At 42.2% G+C, this 17,350-nt stretch overlaps 2 protein-coding genes across 7 annotated transcripts in view; one reads left to right on the top strand and one right to left on the bottom strand.

Moving 5' to 3' along the window:
- The first annotated feature begins 11,115 nt into the window (after positions 1-11,115).
- On the top strand, positions 11,116-12,208 carry LOC121596558. The gene is made up of 2 exons (XM_041921612.1): positions 11,116-12,020; positions 12,121-12,208. The coding sequence occupies exon 1, from the start codon at positions 11,163-11,165 to the stop codon at positions 11,793-11,795; it is 633 nt and encodes a 210-aa protein (XP_041777546.1). The 5' UTR covers positions 11,116-11,162; the 3' UTR covers positions 11,796-12,020; positions 12,121-12,208.
- Positions 12,209-12,667: 459 nt separating this feature from the next.
- The window catches only part of LOC121596557 (nephrin-like), a 79,792-nt gene continuing 75,109 nt past the window's right edge, over positions 12,668-17,350 (bottom strand). For all 6 annotated transcript variants that reach the window (XM_041921607.1, XM_041921609.1, XM_041921606.1 and 3 more), the window contains exons 15-20: positions 15,142-15,283; positions 13,976-14,160; positions 13,566-13,837; positions 13,239-13,350; positions 13,075-13,133; positions 12,668-12,996 (exon numbers count right to left, since the gene is read on the bottom strand). In XM_041921607.1, coding sequence (XP_041777541.1) covers positions 12,769-12,996; positions 13,075-13,133; positions 13,239-13,350; positions 13,566-13,837; positions 13,976-14,160; positions 15,142-15,283 — 998 coding nt within the window. In that variant the 3' untranslated portion in view covers positions 12,668-12,768. The remainder of the gene's footprint in view (positions 12,997-13,074; positions 13,134-13,238; positions 13,351-13,565; positions 13,838-13,975; positions 14,161-15,141; positions 15,284-17,350) is intronic.

Raw genomic sequence — 17,350 nt, 5'->3', positions numbered from 1 at the left:
GATAGGCAAAATGATACACAAATTCTTTGCATAATTCGTTGGAGATTGGGCGAGAGAGCGATCGAGGGCGGTAGACGAGCAGTCGGTGCAAAAGTACTTAGCCAAATACAACTCCGTTCCATTTGCTGTCAGTTAGTCGAGTGGTTTAGTAAATTCTACTTTCACTTTCGTGTCTTGGCTTACGCTAGTTGAACAATTCTATGACCTGAACGGGGGATGTAAGTAATGTAACGAGCTTAGGTTTGGGTTACCGTTACGATATGCCTGTGTGCATGTTTTCTTTTTTGTCCAGGGGCAAATTCAGTGCAAAAGTGAACGAGAACGACATACAAAGAAAAACACATAAGAAAAAACACAAGAAATAGATCAATGCTCTACGATAGAGGAAGAATACATTTAAAAGGTTGAAATATTTGTTCACAAGTTCGAGATGAAGCTAATGCTGCTAATTCTGAAAACAAACAAATAGGCCCAATTGTCTGTCAAACATTAGCCACGTGCCTGTATGATTTATTGTCTGCCTTGAATAGTGGAATGTTCGGTTGGTTTTTAAAATAAGTACATTGTTTGATCTATTGAAAAATTCTAATCGAAACAAAACAAAACGTAGAAATTTAATCTCCTGGCTGTTTAGTTTGATGTTTTACGAATCTAAAAAAAAAACATACTTTTACGATGGAAAAAAACAGAGCAGAGCGTCCACTCGGGATGCTCTGCTGCTGTGCAGCGTGTGTTGAGTTGAGGAAATGAATTTAAAGAGACCTACACCGGAACCGTACGATACAAATGTGAACGAGCAGCAATAAGTGAACAAGATCTGAGCAACGACCGCAAAGATATATTAGTAGTAATTTGCTATGGTGGAAGGAAAGCGGTAAGCACACAGGGGAAGGAAATGTTATGGATTGGTGTAATAGAGTTATGTTTGTGTTTCTTTACGGGTCGAATGGTAAAGAATGAACACCCCCCCCCCTCCCCCACTCAAACAATGAAAGAAGTGTAAACGAAACTAGCAAGGAAGTTACAGATTCCAAAACTATACACATAAACACACGTACACACACACATCACTAGTTATCTCTTACATCCCAACATTACCATTGCCACATTTATACCGTTGTACGCCAGCTTGTACATTTATCTAAAGCATCTATTCCATCGTTCAGACTTGGTAGTGCCATTTTGAATGGGAGATGGACAAAAAACCAGCAATCACATTACTATCCACTTCACATACTTCGAATCTCCCCTTCTCCCCCCCAGTTTTCATGCTCTCATGTCGTTTCATAATCTGTTCATGGAGACTACAATTCAATAGCAAATCATCTAACATTAGTGAGGGCGAGTAGTAACGCGAGCTCTTCCGAGTGAGGCGGAGAAGGTACACTAAGACAGAATGCTAATGAAACGCATTGGGTCGAAAGATCGAATCGTACCGAAGCTGACACAATCGAAATTGATAAGAGCGTGAAAGTATGAAGGGGTGGAAAGTGCAAGAGAGAAGAGAGAGAAAGAGAGAGAGAGGAGAGAGAGAGAGAAGAGAGAGAGAGAGAGAGAGAGAGAGAGAGAGAGAGAGAGAGAGAGAGAGAGAGAGAGAGAGAGAGAGAGAGTGACGCGAGAGCACGAGATAGGCAGGGCAAGCGGGCCGGAAAAATAATTTTATATAATGTCTTCCATATAGTACTGTAATGTAATGCAGAGTAAGCGACATATAGTTATAAACTACAAGTACACGGCACGCTCTACGAAGGGAGGAAAAGCGACTATCTGCTAGAAATCAAATGGGGCGCTAAGGAAATCGCGGACCTGGTTCCGCTTTCGGGAGAAACGGAATCTAGCTGAAGTGTAGGTTGAACTCTATCTAGAACTCCAATTGGACAAAGCAACAGAACGGTGTTTGTTTATTGGAAGAAATTCTATATATATATACACATACACACGTACATACACAGTCATATATATACATAAAAAGATATAGAATATCTAATAAAAAAATTCACACAGCCACACACACACATTCTAGCTAGCTATTAAGGTATCTAAAATATTTTAAATGGAACCATAGTTGACTCTCTGTACTGGCAAACAACAACAAATGTAACCCCGAAAATGGTGGGGGTTGCGATCAAACCGTGTTCTTGCAACTTGAAGGCGTATGGAACGCGAGTAAAAAATCAAAATCCACTTAACGCGAGGAGAGAATGGTGGAAAATATTGTAATATTGATTATTTTTCCTCCTCCCACGTAGCTTGGTTTGCTTTTTTGTGGTATAAGTTTACGTTTGTAACTGTTTGATTTGTACTGATTTGAGCTGTTTGTACTGAAACAGTAAAAGACAAAAAAAGGAAGTTTTTTCGCACGGAAAAAGCAAACCAAATTGATAAATGACAAGAAGAATGCTGTATATGTTTCGGTTTTACGTTTCTAGCATACGAGCCCGAAAGCCCTGGGGCGGTTCGGACAGGTGAACACTGACATGTGTGAGAAGCGAAAAAAGGGAAAAGAAAATGGAAGGAAAAACCAAACAGTGAAAAATGAACAAAACTAAGTGAATATAATTAGATAGTTCGATATTGTAATTGCACTAAAACATAAAACCAGAGGAGGAACACGAAGGAACATCAAACAAGAATACCAACCAGATAAACCATCAGACATTAAACAAAAAAACTATACGAATCTTCACAACATATGAAAAACGATCCATAAACAATGAAACAGCAGAAACAAGGAAAACATAAACGTACAGAAACATAATGAAAAAAAAAATACACTTTGTGCACTGGAGCAGGGATGGTAAGGAGGGCAAAATTGGAGCGCGAACAAAACATTTGTAAATAATGTCAAACAAGCAAACAGGATCCCATTGAAAAAAAAAGAAAGAATACAAAAAGCACAATAAAACACAGAAGATACAACAAGAAGAGCAAAGGATGAAAACGGCGTACCAATCGAACACTTTGATGAATGTTTCCTGCGCGGAACACTTCGACACATTCGGCGGAAAAATAATGTTAAACGACGGCAAACAAGAAACTGTTTTTGTTTAATACATTTCCACCAATGTGACACTTAAAGTAAGAAGCAAAGTGAGCCATGTTGTGATGCGAATTGCATAGCGTTGGGCGTGTTCCGCTGCATTTACTGTTTGCTTTGTAAGAATCTCTCATGACAACTCCTAAAAGTATGCAATATGCTTGATAAAACGTTTTTGTTTAACCAAAGCAACACCATAAATAACAATCGAAAGAGTTGTTACAAATGATGATAATTTCGATAAACGTTCTGTTTGAGTTTTTTCGAGGTTGTGTGCATCACAGCGATGGTGCAGTTGAGCCAATGTTGAGGAATCTTGCATATCAGTTGATCAGGATGAGCTGAGTTTTTGGGCTTATGTTTTTTTTTTGTGTGTGTGTCTTGAACCACCTGATCGTTAACCACATATCCGCAATCTACACATTTCAAATTACGAAATCTTTTAAACTTTAACGCAACCAGAATTACTTGAAAAGAAAAAGCAATCTTAATACAGGAAGCACATGTTGATTTTGACATATCAACCTTGTTTTTACAAGCAAAAAGTTGACATTTAGAAAACGAGAAAACAGTTTTGTATTCAGTGCACCATTAAAAAAAACAGTGAAATTAAGGCAGAGAGTTATGCATTTGTTAAACTGGCAAGAAATTAATACTAATGCAGAGATGACTAACCACCTGAGCGAGGCAAAAACAGCTCAAGAATGAGTTTCGCGCTCTTTACAGTAATTGAGGCTAGCAACACAATAAATACGAAAAAATATCTAAGTGTGTGAATTGGTGGAAAATTACATTTGGAGTAACACATTTTGAAACAGTTGAGTGTACAATTGAGCAAAACAAAAAAAGTAAAACTACAAACACTCTACTACATACATACGCAAACACAAACACACATTATACAGATGTATAGATCGCCCCAGATCAGGCCATCCGCATACGAGGACGATACCAAAAACTGAAATCAATCACTAACCGAACAGTTCTCGCGAACCGTTGAGGGACGCTATCGGAAGCTATGTTTTTGTGCTTGCTAAAGAAGTGCGTGTGAATGTTGAGTGGCGAAGCAGGAGGCAGTTGAAGTTGTTGCAGATGTAACATAAAGTAAATCAACTCGTTGCAAGCGCGTGGTAATGTTTTAAGCTGGGCCGTGAAGTGACGCGGAACAGGTGCAAAAGACAAGAAGGGAAAAAGTAAAAAATACGCATAAGCGTACGCATGAAAAGAGAAAATAAGGGGTAACACACACACAATGGCAAGTGCCCCTAGTAGCGAGTCGAGTGAAACTACAGAGTAAATGAGAGAAAGAGAGAAAAAAAACAAACAAACACTAACTATTATTAATAAGTCGTACAGTGAATCAGTGACAAATAAATTAAATAAAAACGATGAAATTAGTGGTTTGAATTGCAACGCATCACGGACGAGATGACAAACCCCCAAACGAGCATAGCACATTGTAAAAAGGCGATATTTTTATTTTTTTTAGAATAATTTTTAAAATGAATTATTTTTCACAAGAAATTTCATTTTGAACGGTGATTTTGAATTTCAGTGAAATATAGCAAAGCAATATTGAAATATTTCAGTCCCATTGTGTATATGCTATCTAGTCCAGTTCTGCACCGAATGCTTGACAGCTCCTGTGCTATCTGTCTCCCTCTCACAACCGCTGGCTCTGCTGTTTTCAATGTGGCCAGATTATTTTGGCGGTTTTCGGTAGGCGCATCAAAATTTTATCGGTAGTTTTCGGTAAGTTAAAACTCGAAACTTAAAAGAAGTCAAGGCGAAAGAAGTGTTAAGCGGGATGGGAGGGAGTGCTAATGCGGAAAATGAAAGTTTCATCTGTTGTGTTTTGCACTTTTACTTTTATTAAAACACTTATAACGTACATAATAAATAAAACATAAACGAAACAACCAATACACTTTAAAATATAATAGTACGGTGGCCGCGCACCAGCCGCACCGAGCGCCCCTGCCGAGAGCTCCTGCTCGATCGGCTCGCAAACACACTCTAACTGTGCGCTCGGCACACACTAAGCCTTGCGCTGCTTAGTGTGTGCGACAGTGTGTGTGACACACTGTCGTCCTCCTGGACGTTGACCGGTGGCAGCGCAACTGCCACGGCAAGTCCAGGGGTCGGCACGGCTGCCCACAACACATCTCACGAGAATATGCATCCTTTATTTAGGATATGGATTAGATTTGGTTCAGCGGTTACACAAATGAAGATTTTTCTGAAGTGTCGATCTGAAAATTGGAATTCTAAGCCAAAGAAGGACTAAGGCGGCGCTCTAGCAGCAATCGAACACGACATCCGACACGAACAAACCCATATAATCATATGGAGGTGCACTGTCAGACACGAACAAACAAACAAGACAAACATGTCAAATCCCATACATTTTTCATGTTCGATGTCGTGTTCGATTGGTGCTAGAGCGCCGGATAAGAAGCACATTTTTTTTTGTGGTGACAAGTTTTTTTTCTCGGGGCTCCACGCGACCGCTTAGGACTGCAGCAGTGCTCTTTGGGTACGATTTTATCGTACGTGCTGTGATTTGAATTTCGCTGGATTATTTGGATTGATTTAATTCCCAAGCGCCACAGATTAAGCTTAAACGACTGGAAAATTGAATATCCATAGAAAAAAAATGAAAGCTCCACAGCTTCATTGGTTTGATCAATAGATGGCGTATTACAACTCATCATTATATTGCTATCCTTTTCTTGCAATGTGTTTCGACAAGTTGCATTTTATTATGACCTATATAGCCTTCTAACTTTCTGAGCAAAAATCTATATAAATGGTCGTGTGGTTAGATACGTGGGTATCAACACCAATGACCATTGCTCAAATCTCACTTGCTTTAGTGCTGGTGGTTTCCGTTGGAGTTTAGTATTTAAACAATCGTATCGCCGTTCTAGTTCTAGCGATGCATAACTTCAATGCGAAACCATACAACAGTACAGAGGAAATGAGAAAGCTCTCCTCCAAGCGATGAAGCTCAACTGGTTGGGGTATCCCACCAACAGATAGCGCCACCAGCTTTTTTGCTATTTTTAGAATGCATGAGTCGTTTGGCGTCTGCTAAACGAAGTCTTTCTATATTCCGTTTAGGTAGAGAACTTGAGTCGTTTAGAAGCCGTTTAGTGGTCGTTTAGTGGATTTGTGGCACTTGGGTTGTTTGGCTGAGTTTTGTAGTTCAATGAATAAAACATTGAGATTTTTTCCTTCAAACCCTAGAGCGTTTCTACATACACCGAGACTGCAGCTGAGAGATGGCTGTGAGAGAATTGACAACCGGTTTCTCACGCTGGTGTGTGTAGAAGCTCTGAAAAGCGCCGAGATGAGACTTTTAAAATGATGTTGAAAAAATCCATTTTAATCGCTAAAATGAAGTCAAAAAAGTTTCTTTTACTTTTTGATAATATTTCTACGATTATTAGATGGCAAAAATGCAAACTGTAATTGATCGATCGCTATAAACTGCCTATTTAATTCTTTCTCAGCTCCATCGTTCTTTGCATGCCGAGGAGAATTCTCTCAGTGAAAATGCTGTCAGTCGCTGTCAAAGCATGCTGTCAGTTATTTTCTCAATTGCATTCTCGGTGTATGTAGAAACGCTCCTAGATATAGATATACATCAGTATTTCTGGTCACTTTGCTCCAGGGCAAGGGGAGCTTTTTGGCGGCCACCGTCGCAAAACCGTCGCAAAACGTCAAAACCGACGTCGCATGTACTGCAAACCGACGTCGCCAGCGAGCGAAACTCGCAACGATTTCGAAGCGCTGGCGACGGTCGTTTTGACGTTTGGCGACGGTTATTGACCTTTCGAGTGAGCTTTTGCCCTGCGGGCCAGTGTGGCCAGATTATATTGGCAGATTTCGGCACGAGCTCTGTTGAAAACGCAACCATTTCACCTTCGTTTCTATGACCAAAAATACACCCTCATCTTTATGACCACCTACCCAGGTAGGTCATACATTTGGTATGGGATTTTTCACATTTCGCATTTCGGGATGGTAAATTGATCATATATTCTGTTTTAATAATTGAAATAACTTCAAATTTTCAGGAAAGCTGCATGTTGAAAATTACACCGGGTGTGAAATTGGGGGAAAACTTGTGATATTTTGGGAATAAGAAAATAACGTATATGTAGGGATCGAGAGCAGCCAGGAAAATAAATATATATCATAGATTCGAATAAGGCAAGTAACAATCATTTAATAATGATCAGATAATCAGATAAGAACATACAAATATAAGTTTATTGAGTAGAAACATGAAAACAGTTAAGATAGAATAGCGATTAACGAAAAGTATCGGCGCATTCAAAATAAAAATCAGGCTAATCGCAGAGAGAGTGAGATAGCGAGAGGCCCCAAGCGCCACAGATTAAGCTTAAACGACTGGAAAATTGAATATCCATAGAAAAAAAATGAAAGCTCCACAGCTTCATTGGTTTGATCAATAGATGGCGTATTACAACTCATCATTATATTGCTATCCTTTTCTTGCAATGTATTTCGACAAGTTGCATTTTATTATGACCTATATAGCCTTCTAACTTTCTGAGCAAAAATCTATATAAATGGTCGTGTGGTTACCCAAGCGCCACAGATTAAGCTTAAACGACTGGAAAATTGAATATCCATAGAAAAAAAATGAAAGCTCCACAGCTTCATTGGTTTGATCAATAGATGGCGTATTACAACTCATCATTATATTGCTATCCTTTTCTTGCAATGTGTTTCGACAAGTTGCATTTTATTATGACCTATATAGCCTTCTAACTTTCTGAGCAAAAATCTATATAAATGGTCGTGTGGTTAGATACGTGGGTATCAACACCAATGACCATTGCTCAAATCTCACTTGCTTCAGTGCTGGTGGTTTCCGTTGGAGTTTAGTATTTAAACAATCGTATCGCCGTTCTAGTTCTAGCGATGCATAACTTCAATGCGAAACCATACAACAGTACAGAGGAAATGAGAAAGCTCTCCTCCAAGCGATGAAGCTCAACTGGTTGGGGTATCCCACCAACAGATAGCGCCACCAGCTTTTTTGCTATTTTTAGAATGCATGAGTCGTTTGGCGTCTGCTAAACGAAGTCTTTCTATATTCCGTTTAGGTAGAGAACTTGAGTCGTTTAGAAGCCGTTTAGTGGTCGTTTAGTGGATTTGTGGCACTTGGGTAGATACATCCGTTCGTATGGAAATGTCAAAATAGCAGGCTTTTCGAGGCGAGGAGGAGAATCGTCAGTCTTGTGATTGATCTTAGCAAGGATGGACGCGACTATTCGATTGGACGGAATAAAAAGTTGTTATTAATAAAAAATATTTCGGAAATCACCACAGTGTAGACGGTTGAACTTTTACTTTGCTAATGTTTATTCACTTGTCTGTTTGAGATCATTTGTACATGCTGTAATTCATTACTTAGTTCAGTTAATCCTCATCTAGGTCCTTGTTTATATTGTAGCCTTGAAGTGTTGTCTGTTTCTAATCCGTTACCATAATCCCATAAGTCATGCCATAATATAATTCAAATCAATATATACATAGAAATTCAAACACTGCATAAAACTTCGTTCTTTCCAGTATAAAAAAGGGATTTTCCTAATTATTTTTCATATACAGGCGGTCCCCAAGATACACCTAACTTCAAGCTTTTTTTTGAAGTTATTTCAATAACTAAAACAGAAGATATGATCAATTTACCACGCAAAAGAGCAATTTCTCATACAAAATGTATGACCTACCCGGGTAGGTGATCATAAAGATGGGGGTGTATTTTTGGTCATAGAAACAAAGGTTAAATGCAAAATTAGTTGATATATCAGGTGGGCTTATCCAGTGCAATTTGACGTCTAAAAACGAAAATAGGAAGAAACCCTGGTTTGACAGTTAGATCCATAACAAACTGGATGCTTTGATGAATTTTCTATGGACTCACTACTAACTTTATCCAAAATTTTCACAATTTTGCTCGATATTTGAGATATTTCGATGGTCTGTTGAACAGGAGCAAAGGACATATGCTGACTTTCAGTATAAATTCATATTTGGTTCGCTTGGTACACTTCTCCTTGCTCGCTGACTGAACGGATTCAATAATCGTTTCCTATATATCAGATTTGCTAGGGAACTGTGTTGTTCCCAAGCGCCACAGATTAAGCTTAAACGACTGGAAAATTGAATATTCATAGAAAAAAATGAAAGCTTCACAGCTTCATTGGTTTGATCAATAGATGGCGTATTACAACTCATCATTATATTGCTATCCTTTTCTTGCAATGTGTTTCGACAAGTTTCATCTTATCATGACCAATATAGCCTTCTAACTTTCTGAGCAACAATCTATATGAATGGTCGTATGGTCAGATACGCGGGTATCAACACCAACAACCATTACTCAAATTTCACTTCCTTCAGTGCTGGTGGTTTCCGTTGGAGTTTAGTATTTAAGCAATCGTATCGCCGTTCTAGTTTTAGCGATGCATAACTTCAATGCGAAACCACACAACAGTACAGAGGAAATGAGAAAGCTCTCCTTCAAGCGATGAAGCTCAACTGGTTGGGATATCCCTCCAACAGATAGCGCCACCAGCTTTTTTTTTTGCTATTTTTAGAATGCATGAGTCGTTTGCCGTCTGCTAAACGAAGTCTTTCTATATTCCGTTTACGTAGACAACTTGAGTCGTTTAGAAACCGTTTAGTGGTCGTTTAGTGGATTTGTGGCACGTGGGTTGCTATCCAGTAATCTTCAGATTTAATTTTTAATTGGAATTTTAGATAGAATTTCGCAGATGGAATTTTAATCCAAGAACTGGCCGTCGCGTAGGTTTTTTTGGCTTCTTTCTTTGTGCTACGCCTGAGCAAAACCACATAAAATTATTGCGATATTTTGTTTAAACTTCAAGGCATTCTAGATTTTGTTATGGAGCAAACCATCAAATTGTGTGTCGATGTATTGGTGAGAAAGAACACCATAAGCCCACCTGATATATACACTCACTTTGGTTAAATGGTTGCGTTTTCAACAGAGCTCCTGCCGAAATCTGCCAATATAATCTGGCCACACTGGCCCGCAGGGCAAAATCTCACTCGAAAGGTCAATAACCGTCGCCAATCGTCAAAAACGACCGTCGCCAGCGCCTCGAAATCGTTGCGAGTTTCGCTCGCTGGCGACGTCGGTTTGCAGTACATGCGACGTCGGTTTTGACGTTTTGCGACGGTTTTGCGACGGTGGCCACCAAAAAGCTCGCCTGACCTGCGGACCATTGTGGCCAGATTATATTGGAAGATTTCGGCAGGAGCACTGTTGAGAACGCAACCATTTAAATTTAATCCATTATTTTAACGATCAATTTCTTTTTACCCTACTAGCAAAGAGAATGAAAAAGTGTGCGTCTTTTATTAACCAAGTGTGATGTGTTAAAGTTTTTCTTTTGATTCGGGTGCATCAAGTCCGTGTAAAGGAAGGGGTATAAGGAAAATACAATGAAACAGCGCGAGCGAGCGTTCTTTTCAGTGAGAGCGCCTCGTGCATTTTAAAGGCATGCAATAGAGCGCATTCTTTCCGTGGTAGCGCTCCATCCGCCATTTTTAATTTTTAGCCCAAAACAACGGACTTCGGATCCGATCTTGGGCCGGACCCCCACCGTGTGTCTCTACTCTCCCCTCGCCTGAAAATTTCATTCTCTTTGTCTGTCGGGTAAGCTTTAACCGCCGACAGCGAGATTCAAATCCAAATTTAAATGATTTTCTTTGACGAGCAATTCTCGGAATCCACGCAACTGACATTTTCTACTTATTATGAACATTAAATTTTAACGGATAAAAATAAAAAGTGCCAGGTAAACAAACGTGCATCAGCGCGATAAGTAACAAATGAGGCGCCTCAGATTAAGCTTAAACGACTGAAAAATCAAAATTCTGTGATTTTCGGTAGGTTAAATGAAAAATCGGTAGTTTTAGGAGGCTTATCTGTAAATCGGTAGGCATATGAAAAATCGGTAGGAATACAGATAAATCGGTATTTCTGGTCACTCTGGCTGTTTTGCCCATTCGCTTCAGTGCCGTCCGATCAAAACGTAAACAAAACTCGACCACAATGGAACAGAAAAAACCGCGTCCCCCCGGTTTAATAGAACCGAATAAAGACTCACCATTCCGCATACTGGACGTGCGAACGATCCAGGACAACGCACCCACCCTGAGCTATACCGTGCAGGAAGAAGAGGACGCCGCAGAACAGTCGGACGGTTCGTCGGGCAGTGAAAGGGAGCTGGTGATCGATATGCCGGAGGAGGAGACCGATCTGGCCCAGGTGCCGGTGCTAGCCCAGGAGCTGGAAATCGAGAGCAAAATAATCGTCCCTCAAATACCAGAGACACCGCCCAAAACGGTCGCCTCAGCGAGCCGCACCAATCGGAGGAAAACGCAGCTCGTGCGAATGGAGGAGGATGTCGATGCTGTGTTTGATGAAGCACCACCGAAACCACCATCGCGGAAGGTGACGGATGAGCTGCAGGAGGGTATCGCAGCGAACAGGCACATTATGCGCCAGATTGCCCTGCTGCGGACCACCATCAACTGTCTGGTGGAGGCACGCTACCACAGGAGCATCCCGTTCCCGCCGGATACGAGCGATTTTGAAACGATGGACTCGTGGATGGACACGTACGAGCAGATGAAGTGGGACACGAGCATTTCCAAAAGCAGCAAAGCAAAAAAGAAAAGCTAGGTAAGCTGAACGGCGCTGTGATTAGAATAAGCAAAATAGTGTTACAGGGACGCATCATGTGTAGGGTATGTATGCAAACGAGGGAATAAGATGGTTCAAAAGCGAAATAACGAAATCGGTATCTACTAATAAACATGAATATTCAATTGAATCGCAACAATCGATAGAGCAGCACAACAAGAAGAAAGAATATTGAAATTTCATAATGTATCCAATAGGAAAAAGGTAGCTATTAAACATCAAACCGACAGCCAAACACAATTCCATTCAAACAAAGACATCTGATACAGTAAGATTCACTTTGTTTTATTAAAAATCTTTTCAGAGGTTGGTTTTTGAAACACTAACAAAAGCTAAACAGTTCTCGTCAAAAGGGCTTACCGAAACAAAACGCACCGCTTCATGAACGGAAATAGAATTACAAGACATCTCTCTGCTCGCCCACAGAAAACGAACTGTTTTTTTTTTCACTTGAAAACATTCAGTTACTTCAGTTTTGTGCGGTTTTTATTGAGTTCTAGGTTCATAAGTTGGCCCAACCAGCTCGCGGAAGGGTTTATAATACTCTCACGCCTTTTCGAAGACAATTCAAAGATATGCACAGGTTCCCTCTTTCACATTCGTCAGTTTTTTGATAGCTTTGCTTATTTTATACATTTCCTCTTTTTTCACTTCCTTCGATAGAATAGAATCGAAAAAGAAAAGAAAAAACAAACCAGCAGATAAAATCACATACACCAGGAGAGGTTTGCGTGTCGCCCGTCACATCACGCGTTGCGACTGGGTAGAGGGCACTTGTGCCGGCTGGCGCTGGCAAGTGGCCAGTAGCTGCCGGTTGGAACAGTGCAGGATGTCAAGTGGCACGTCCCTCCGTCTACCACCGCCGTCCTCATGCGCATGTATATAGGGTGTAGGGTATATTGTGCTGAGTTTATAACAACTTCTATCGATGCAACGGCGCTGCTGCAACGCGTCAAACGCAGCTTTCGGGTACGCGCGTCGTCAGCAGCCGGTCCTTGATCACGTTGATATCGAGCTCGGCCGCTGCTGTCCGGGCGGTAGGCAGTATGCCGACGATGCTACCGTGCGTCCGGTACTCGAGCGCCGTGTCCTGTTGTGGCACGGCCGGATGATGGTCAACGATTGTTCCCATCTGATATGTGGCGGGCGGGGACGTGAAGCCACCGTACTGGTGTGCGTCCTGTGGGGGGAGGAAAGATAGAGGCGGTAAGTGGGACATATTGAGGACACTTGAGTGAAAGCAGTTTGCGCAGCGTACCTTGTCGCGGGCGGCTGTATCGGTGTGCTGCGGTGTCGCTATGAGCGGAGTGCAGGACACTGTTTTTGAGGGGGGAAATATATGAAAAAATATAACGTGCTTAGTAGTAGCATTTGGGAAAGTTGTTTTTGCATGTCTCTAATAACGGCTACGCACGCACTTACCCATGTTAAACTGAGCTGGTATGACGTCTGGCTCCGGTTCGTCGTCGTTCGAGTCTTTGGAGCAGTTTTTCTTGCGCGAGCTGTGCCTTCGTAACATTTGCACATTTTTCAGCTGGTTTTGGGAGAAAAGGCGAAGAGACGAGAGCAAAATGGTGGAATTAATTGCGCATCGTCACGTTGTTTCCGTCCAACAAACAACACTATAGCAACGCGAGCCACACATTCCCACTGCTTTTGATCACAGCAGCCAAAGGTCACGGTTGCAATTAATACGCCGTCGTGTTTGTGCTGATCTTCAAACGGTGGCTCCGTGTGCTTCAAACGTACCTTCAAACAGTGCGTCCCACACTCGTACTCATCCGGCAGGAGTACGTTTTTCGTTTGCTGCTGCTGTTGCTGATGCTGCTCACTTTTATCGGACGCCGCCGCATCGTTCCGCTTTGCACTGGCGGCGGAACACCGACGACAGCAGCAGCCGGCAGCGAGGCAGCGGTTCAGATATGTTTTGGTGGAAATTGATAGAGCCAATATTATGACGGTGAGCAAAATGCCAACAGCTATCGGCAGCCACTCGATGGCGTCCGCTCGTCGTTCGGTCACTGTGTTTTTTGTTCGTTTGTTTGTTTGTTTTGCCGGTGTGCCGGATGGTGAAAGGGGGAAAAACAGACAAAACAGCAAGGAGGGGGAATAAATAAGGTCGATTGATACGGGTACGGTCGAAGGCGGTGGCCACTTACCCGCTCGGTACGGCTGGATGCGACCAATTTCAAAGTCCTGTATTAGCACAGGTGTGCTGCGGCCCTTCTGATTGATGGCGTACACGACGCAGGAGAGCGAATTGTTTTCCAGCGTCATCAGTGCGCTCAGCTTCTCCAGCCGGTCCAGCACGAAGAATGGTTCATTTTTGTTGGAGAAATTGAACCTGCACGTTGCGGGGGGGGGGGGGGGCGGAAAGCAATAAGAGAGAGGAATTATAAAAGAAAATCTTTACAACATCTGGTGAAAATTTCAACAAAAAAAAAACAGAAGTAGTTTAAATAATGTATAAAATGATCACACTGTTTAAAAGGTGGTCACTTTTTGTGTTGCAGTAGCTGAATATTTTTAGCATTTTTTAAAGATACTACTACTCAACACTTTTCAGTGCTATACTAACGTTGAAAATTAATTTTTATTAGAAATCTTTGTTTAATTCTGTATTATCTTTATATCGTCTTGATTATTCTTAACAAGCTTTATATGAAATGCGCTACTAACGATTGCATAATGAGGTTTTTAGGTGAAAGCTTCGCTTGTTTTGCTCTATACTGTAGTTAAATTTCAAGTTTTAAGCTTACTCTAAATGTCTGTTGAGAGCCTTATTGAAAAAAATGATAAAAAGCATCCACACAAGCCACATTTGTCATGCAGATTGCAGAACTAAAGGCGTTACTCTAAGGTAATTTAAATATTTCCTTATTGTTTTGCATGTTTTACTCATTTTGTTATGGACTGTTATTTAAAACTTCGAAGTGTTAAGCAGGTTACAAATAATCATTTCAAATTGTTTGTGATGATTAAATCTCATTTATTTTTTCTGTCCTAAATTCTTAAAAATCAAATAAACCGCATCGAACAAAACGTATTAGCTGAAGAAATACTTCACTCTTTGCTTTATTTCAAAGTATGTTTAAAATTAATCATATCCTCGAACTGAAACATTTCTGTAACATTTTTTGTTTCGCTCAAGCGCTAAGAGCTTAAAGCTTGCTACTTGTAACATTCCAGACGGAAGAGATCGACCGCTTCCGCTCATTCCGTAGCGGAGCTGGGACACCTTCACTAGAAGGAAATACCCTACGCAACTTCTCCTCTCCTTCCTCCCCCTCCCTACCCTTCCCCAGCAAACAAAAAAAAGTCTTACCGACGCGTTCCGGTCCTTTTCGATACCAGCTCGAGCACAAACACTTGCGGTAAGCCGCCGTCGTAGCCGGGTGTGCACTGGATTTCCGCAAACTGTTGCGTCCGGTTTGGCAGACTGCAATTACTTACCGGTGAGGGCAGATCTTTGGAACCACCGGGCCACCGGAAGTGTGGAACAGTGGGGGAAAAGGAGAATATAGAGAAGAAAAACAGGAATAGAAAAACAACGTTAGTATCAGGTGCGTGTTTTGATACACGACATTACCCATGGGAGGACACGTTGGAGGATGCTGATGGGATTTAGGCTGAGTTTGTGTGTGTGCGTGTGTACCCACTTGGTGGGTTAAGCAAAGGACCCGATTTGCAGAAGAAGAAGAAAAAAACCCTGTACGCCCGAACATGTTGCGTGCGGAACGGATATTCTTTTTCGGATTAAATGCGATGATTGGAAATGGAAATGGAAAACGATTTCTTCGTGTGTGTGTGTGTGTGTGTGTGTGTGTGTGTGTGTGTGTGTGTGTGTGTGTGTGTGTGTGTGTGTGTGAATTCACGTTTTCTGTGGCAAAAACTGACCCGCACGTTGGCTATTGCGTGGATAGGGATAGAAAGGAATGAGAAGGGTTTCTTGGTGTTTTTTTTGGGCCAGTGCTGGTCAGCTTTTGTAAAAAAAAAACAAAATCAAAAAAGAATGTTCACCAAAAAAAACTGGAAACGTAACGCCAGACAGAGCGAGCGAGAAAGCATGAATGAAACCGGGGAAAAAAGCCCCAGCGCGATAGTTTCTTGACCGACCGGTAGATGGCGCTGCACCGATGATAGACACGTTAACGTCAGTTTTCGGTTTCCCAGAGGGTTAAGGGGTGGGGGGAGTAAAACAAAACCAAACCAAAAAAAAAAGCTGCACACGCTTCACTTCGGGCGCTCCGCTATCGCATTGCACGCAAAAACCTGGGTACCGGGTGCTGTCAGCGAAAGGATAATGACCGAAACGGAGTGGATGAAATTCGAAATGAGCCGGTAAAAGTGTGAGAGAATGAGAAGGCGAAGGCCCATCAGTGAGGACGGCAGTTGCTATACGACACGAAACAAAGCAAGCCTTGAGAGATGGGGCGAGCAAACCAAAAAAAAAAATCCCAGCCGGCAACGACGATCCTGACAGTTTCCAATGTCACCAGTATCAAGCGCATGGAGGACCAAGCGAGGTCGTCCGACCGTTCTGAAAGGGTCGAGAGTGAGAGAAGAGTGACAGGCAGGAAAAAAAAAGAACCAAGACCGAGAGAAAAAAAAAAAGAGAGAGAATCCTGATGTGCAAAATGATTGATGCCCAACGGTACACTGGTGCGGCTGGATCGGGTTTTTTTGTTGTTGGGTGGATGGGAATACTGTCACTATCACACGTGTGCACCAATACTCTTTCCGCCACACACGCACACACACACATGCGGATAAACAAGGTCGAAAAGCTTGGAAGGATTCTAGAAGCCCGGAGACGTACGCACAACCGGCTGAAGTATTAAAGATGACACACACACACACTCGCGCGCGGGGTGTGGATGATTTGTTATTGGGGCTTCATTTCATCAACGAGGGATTGGAGGTGAAAACATAGGAAGCGTGTCGCAGGGGGAAAGAGGAGAGGTCGGTTTCGAGCCGGCAAAACATGGAGGTGGTTTGTGCTTATTTGTTTTTGCAAGCTGGTGCGAGCTGTGGCCGGACTAGGACGAGGAGAACGAGCAAAATAGATCGAAATCGACTGCGTGAAACGGTGGTAGACATGGTGCGGGAAAAAGGCCCGCCGCAGGGACACGGTGGGCACGGTGTTATTTTTGTTTCCCCCATTTAATCCGTTCACGATTCACGATCCATTGCCATGCTACCGCAGCGTGCAGCATTGCGTAGCTGCATTTGACAGGCCGTAGTCGAATGGTGGGGAACGCTGCTTTCCCTTGCACTGGCCGTGAAGAGCGCCGTGATGTTGATGCGGTCAAACGAAACTACCACCATGCATCCAGAACTCACACATGTGTCTGTCTCACATAGGTCGCTGCTAGTGTGTGTGTGTCTAAGTGAGTGTGCAGGGGGGTAACGATTCGATTGGCAAATGCCCCAGTCGGTCGGTCGGTCGGGCAGGCTTGGAAGAGAGTTTTCGCTATGGGAAAGGAGGGGGTGAATGTGTTACCGCCGACTTTGGAAGAGGAAGCGGGTTTTAT

This window comes from Anopheles merus, chromosome 3R, assembly GCF_017562075.2.
Source record: "Anopheles merus strain MAF chromosome 3R, AmerM5.1, whole genome shotgun sequence".
Classification (NCBI taxonomy): domain Eukaryota; kingdom Metazoa; phylum Arthropoda; class Insecta; order Diptera; family Culicidae; genus Anopheles; species Anopheles merus.
This window is presented reverse-complemented; position numbering and strand designations above follow the sequence as displayed.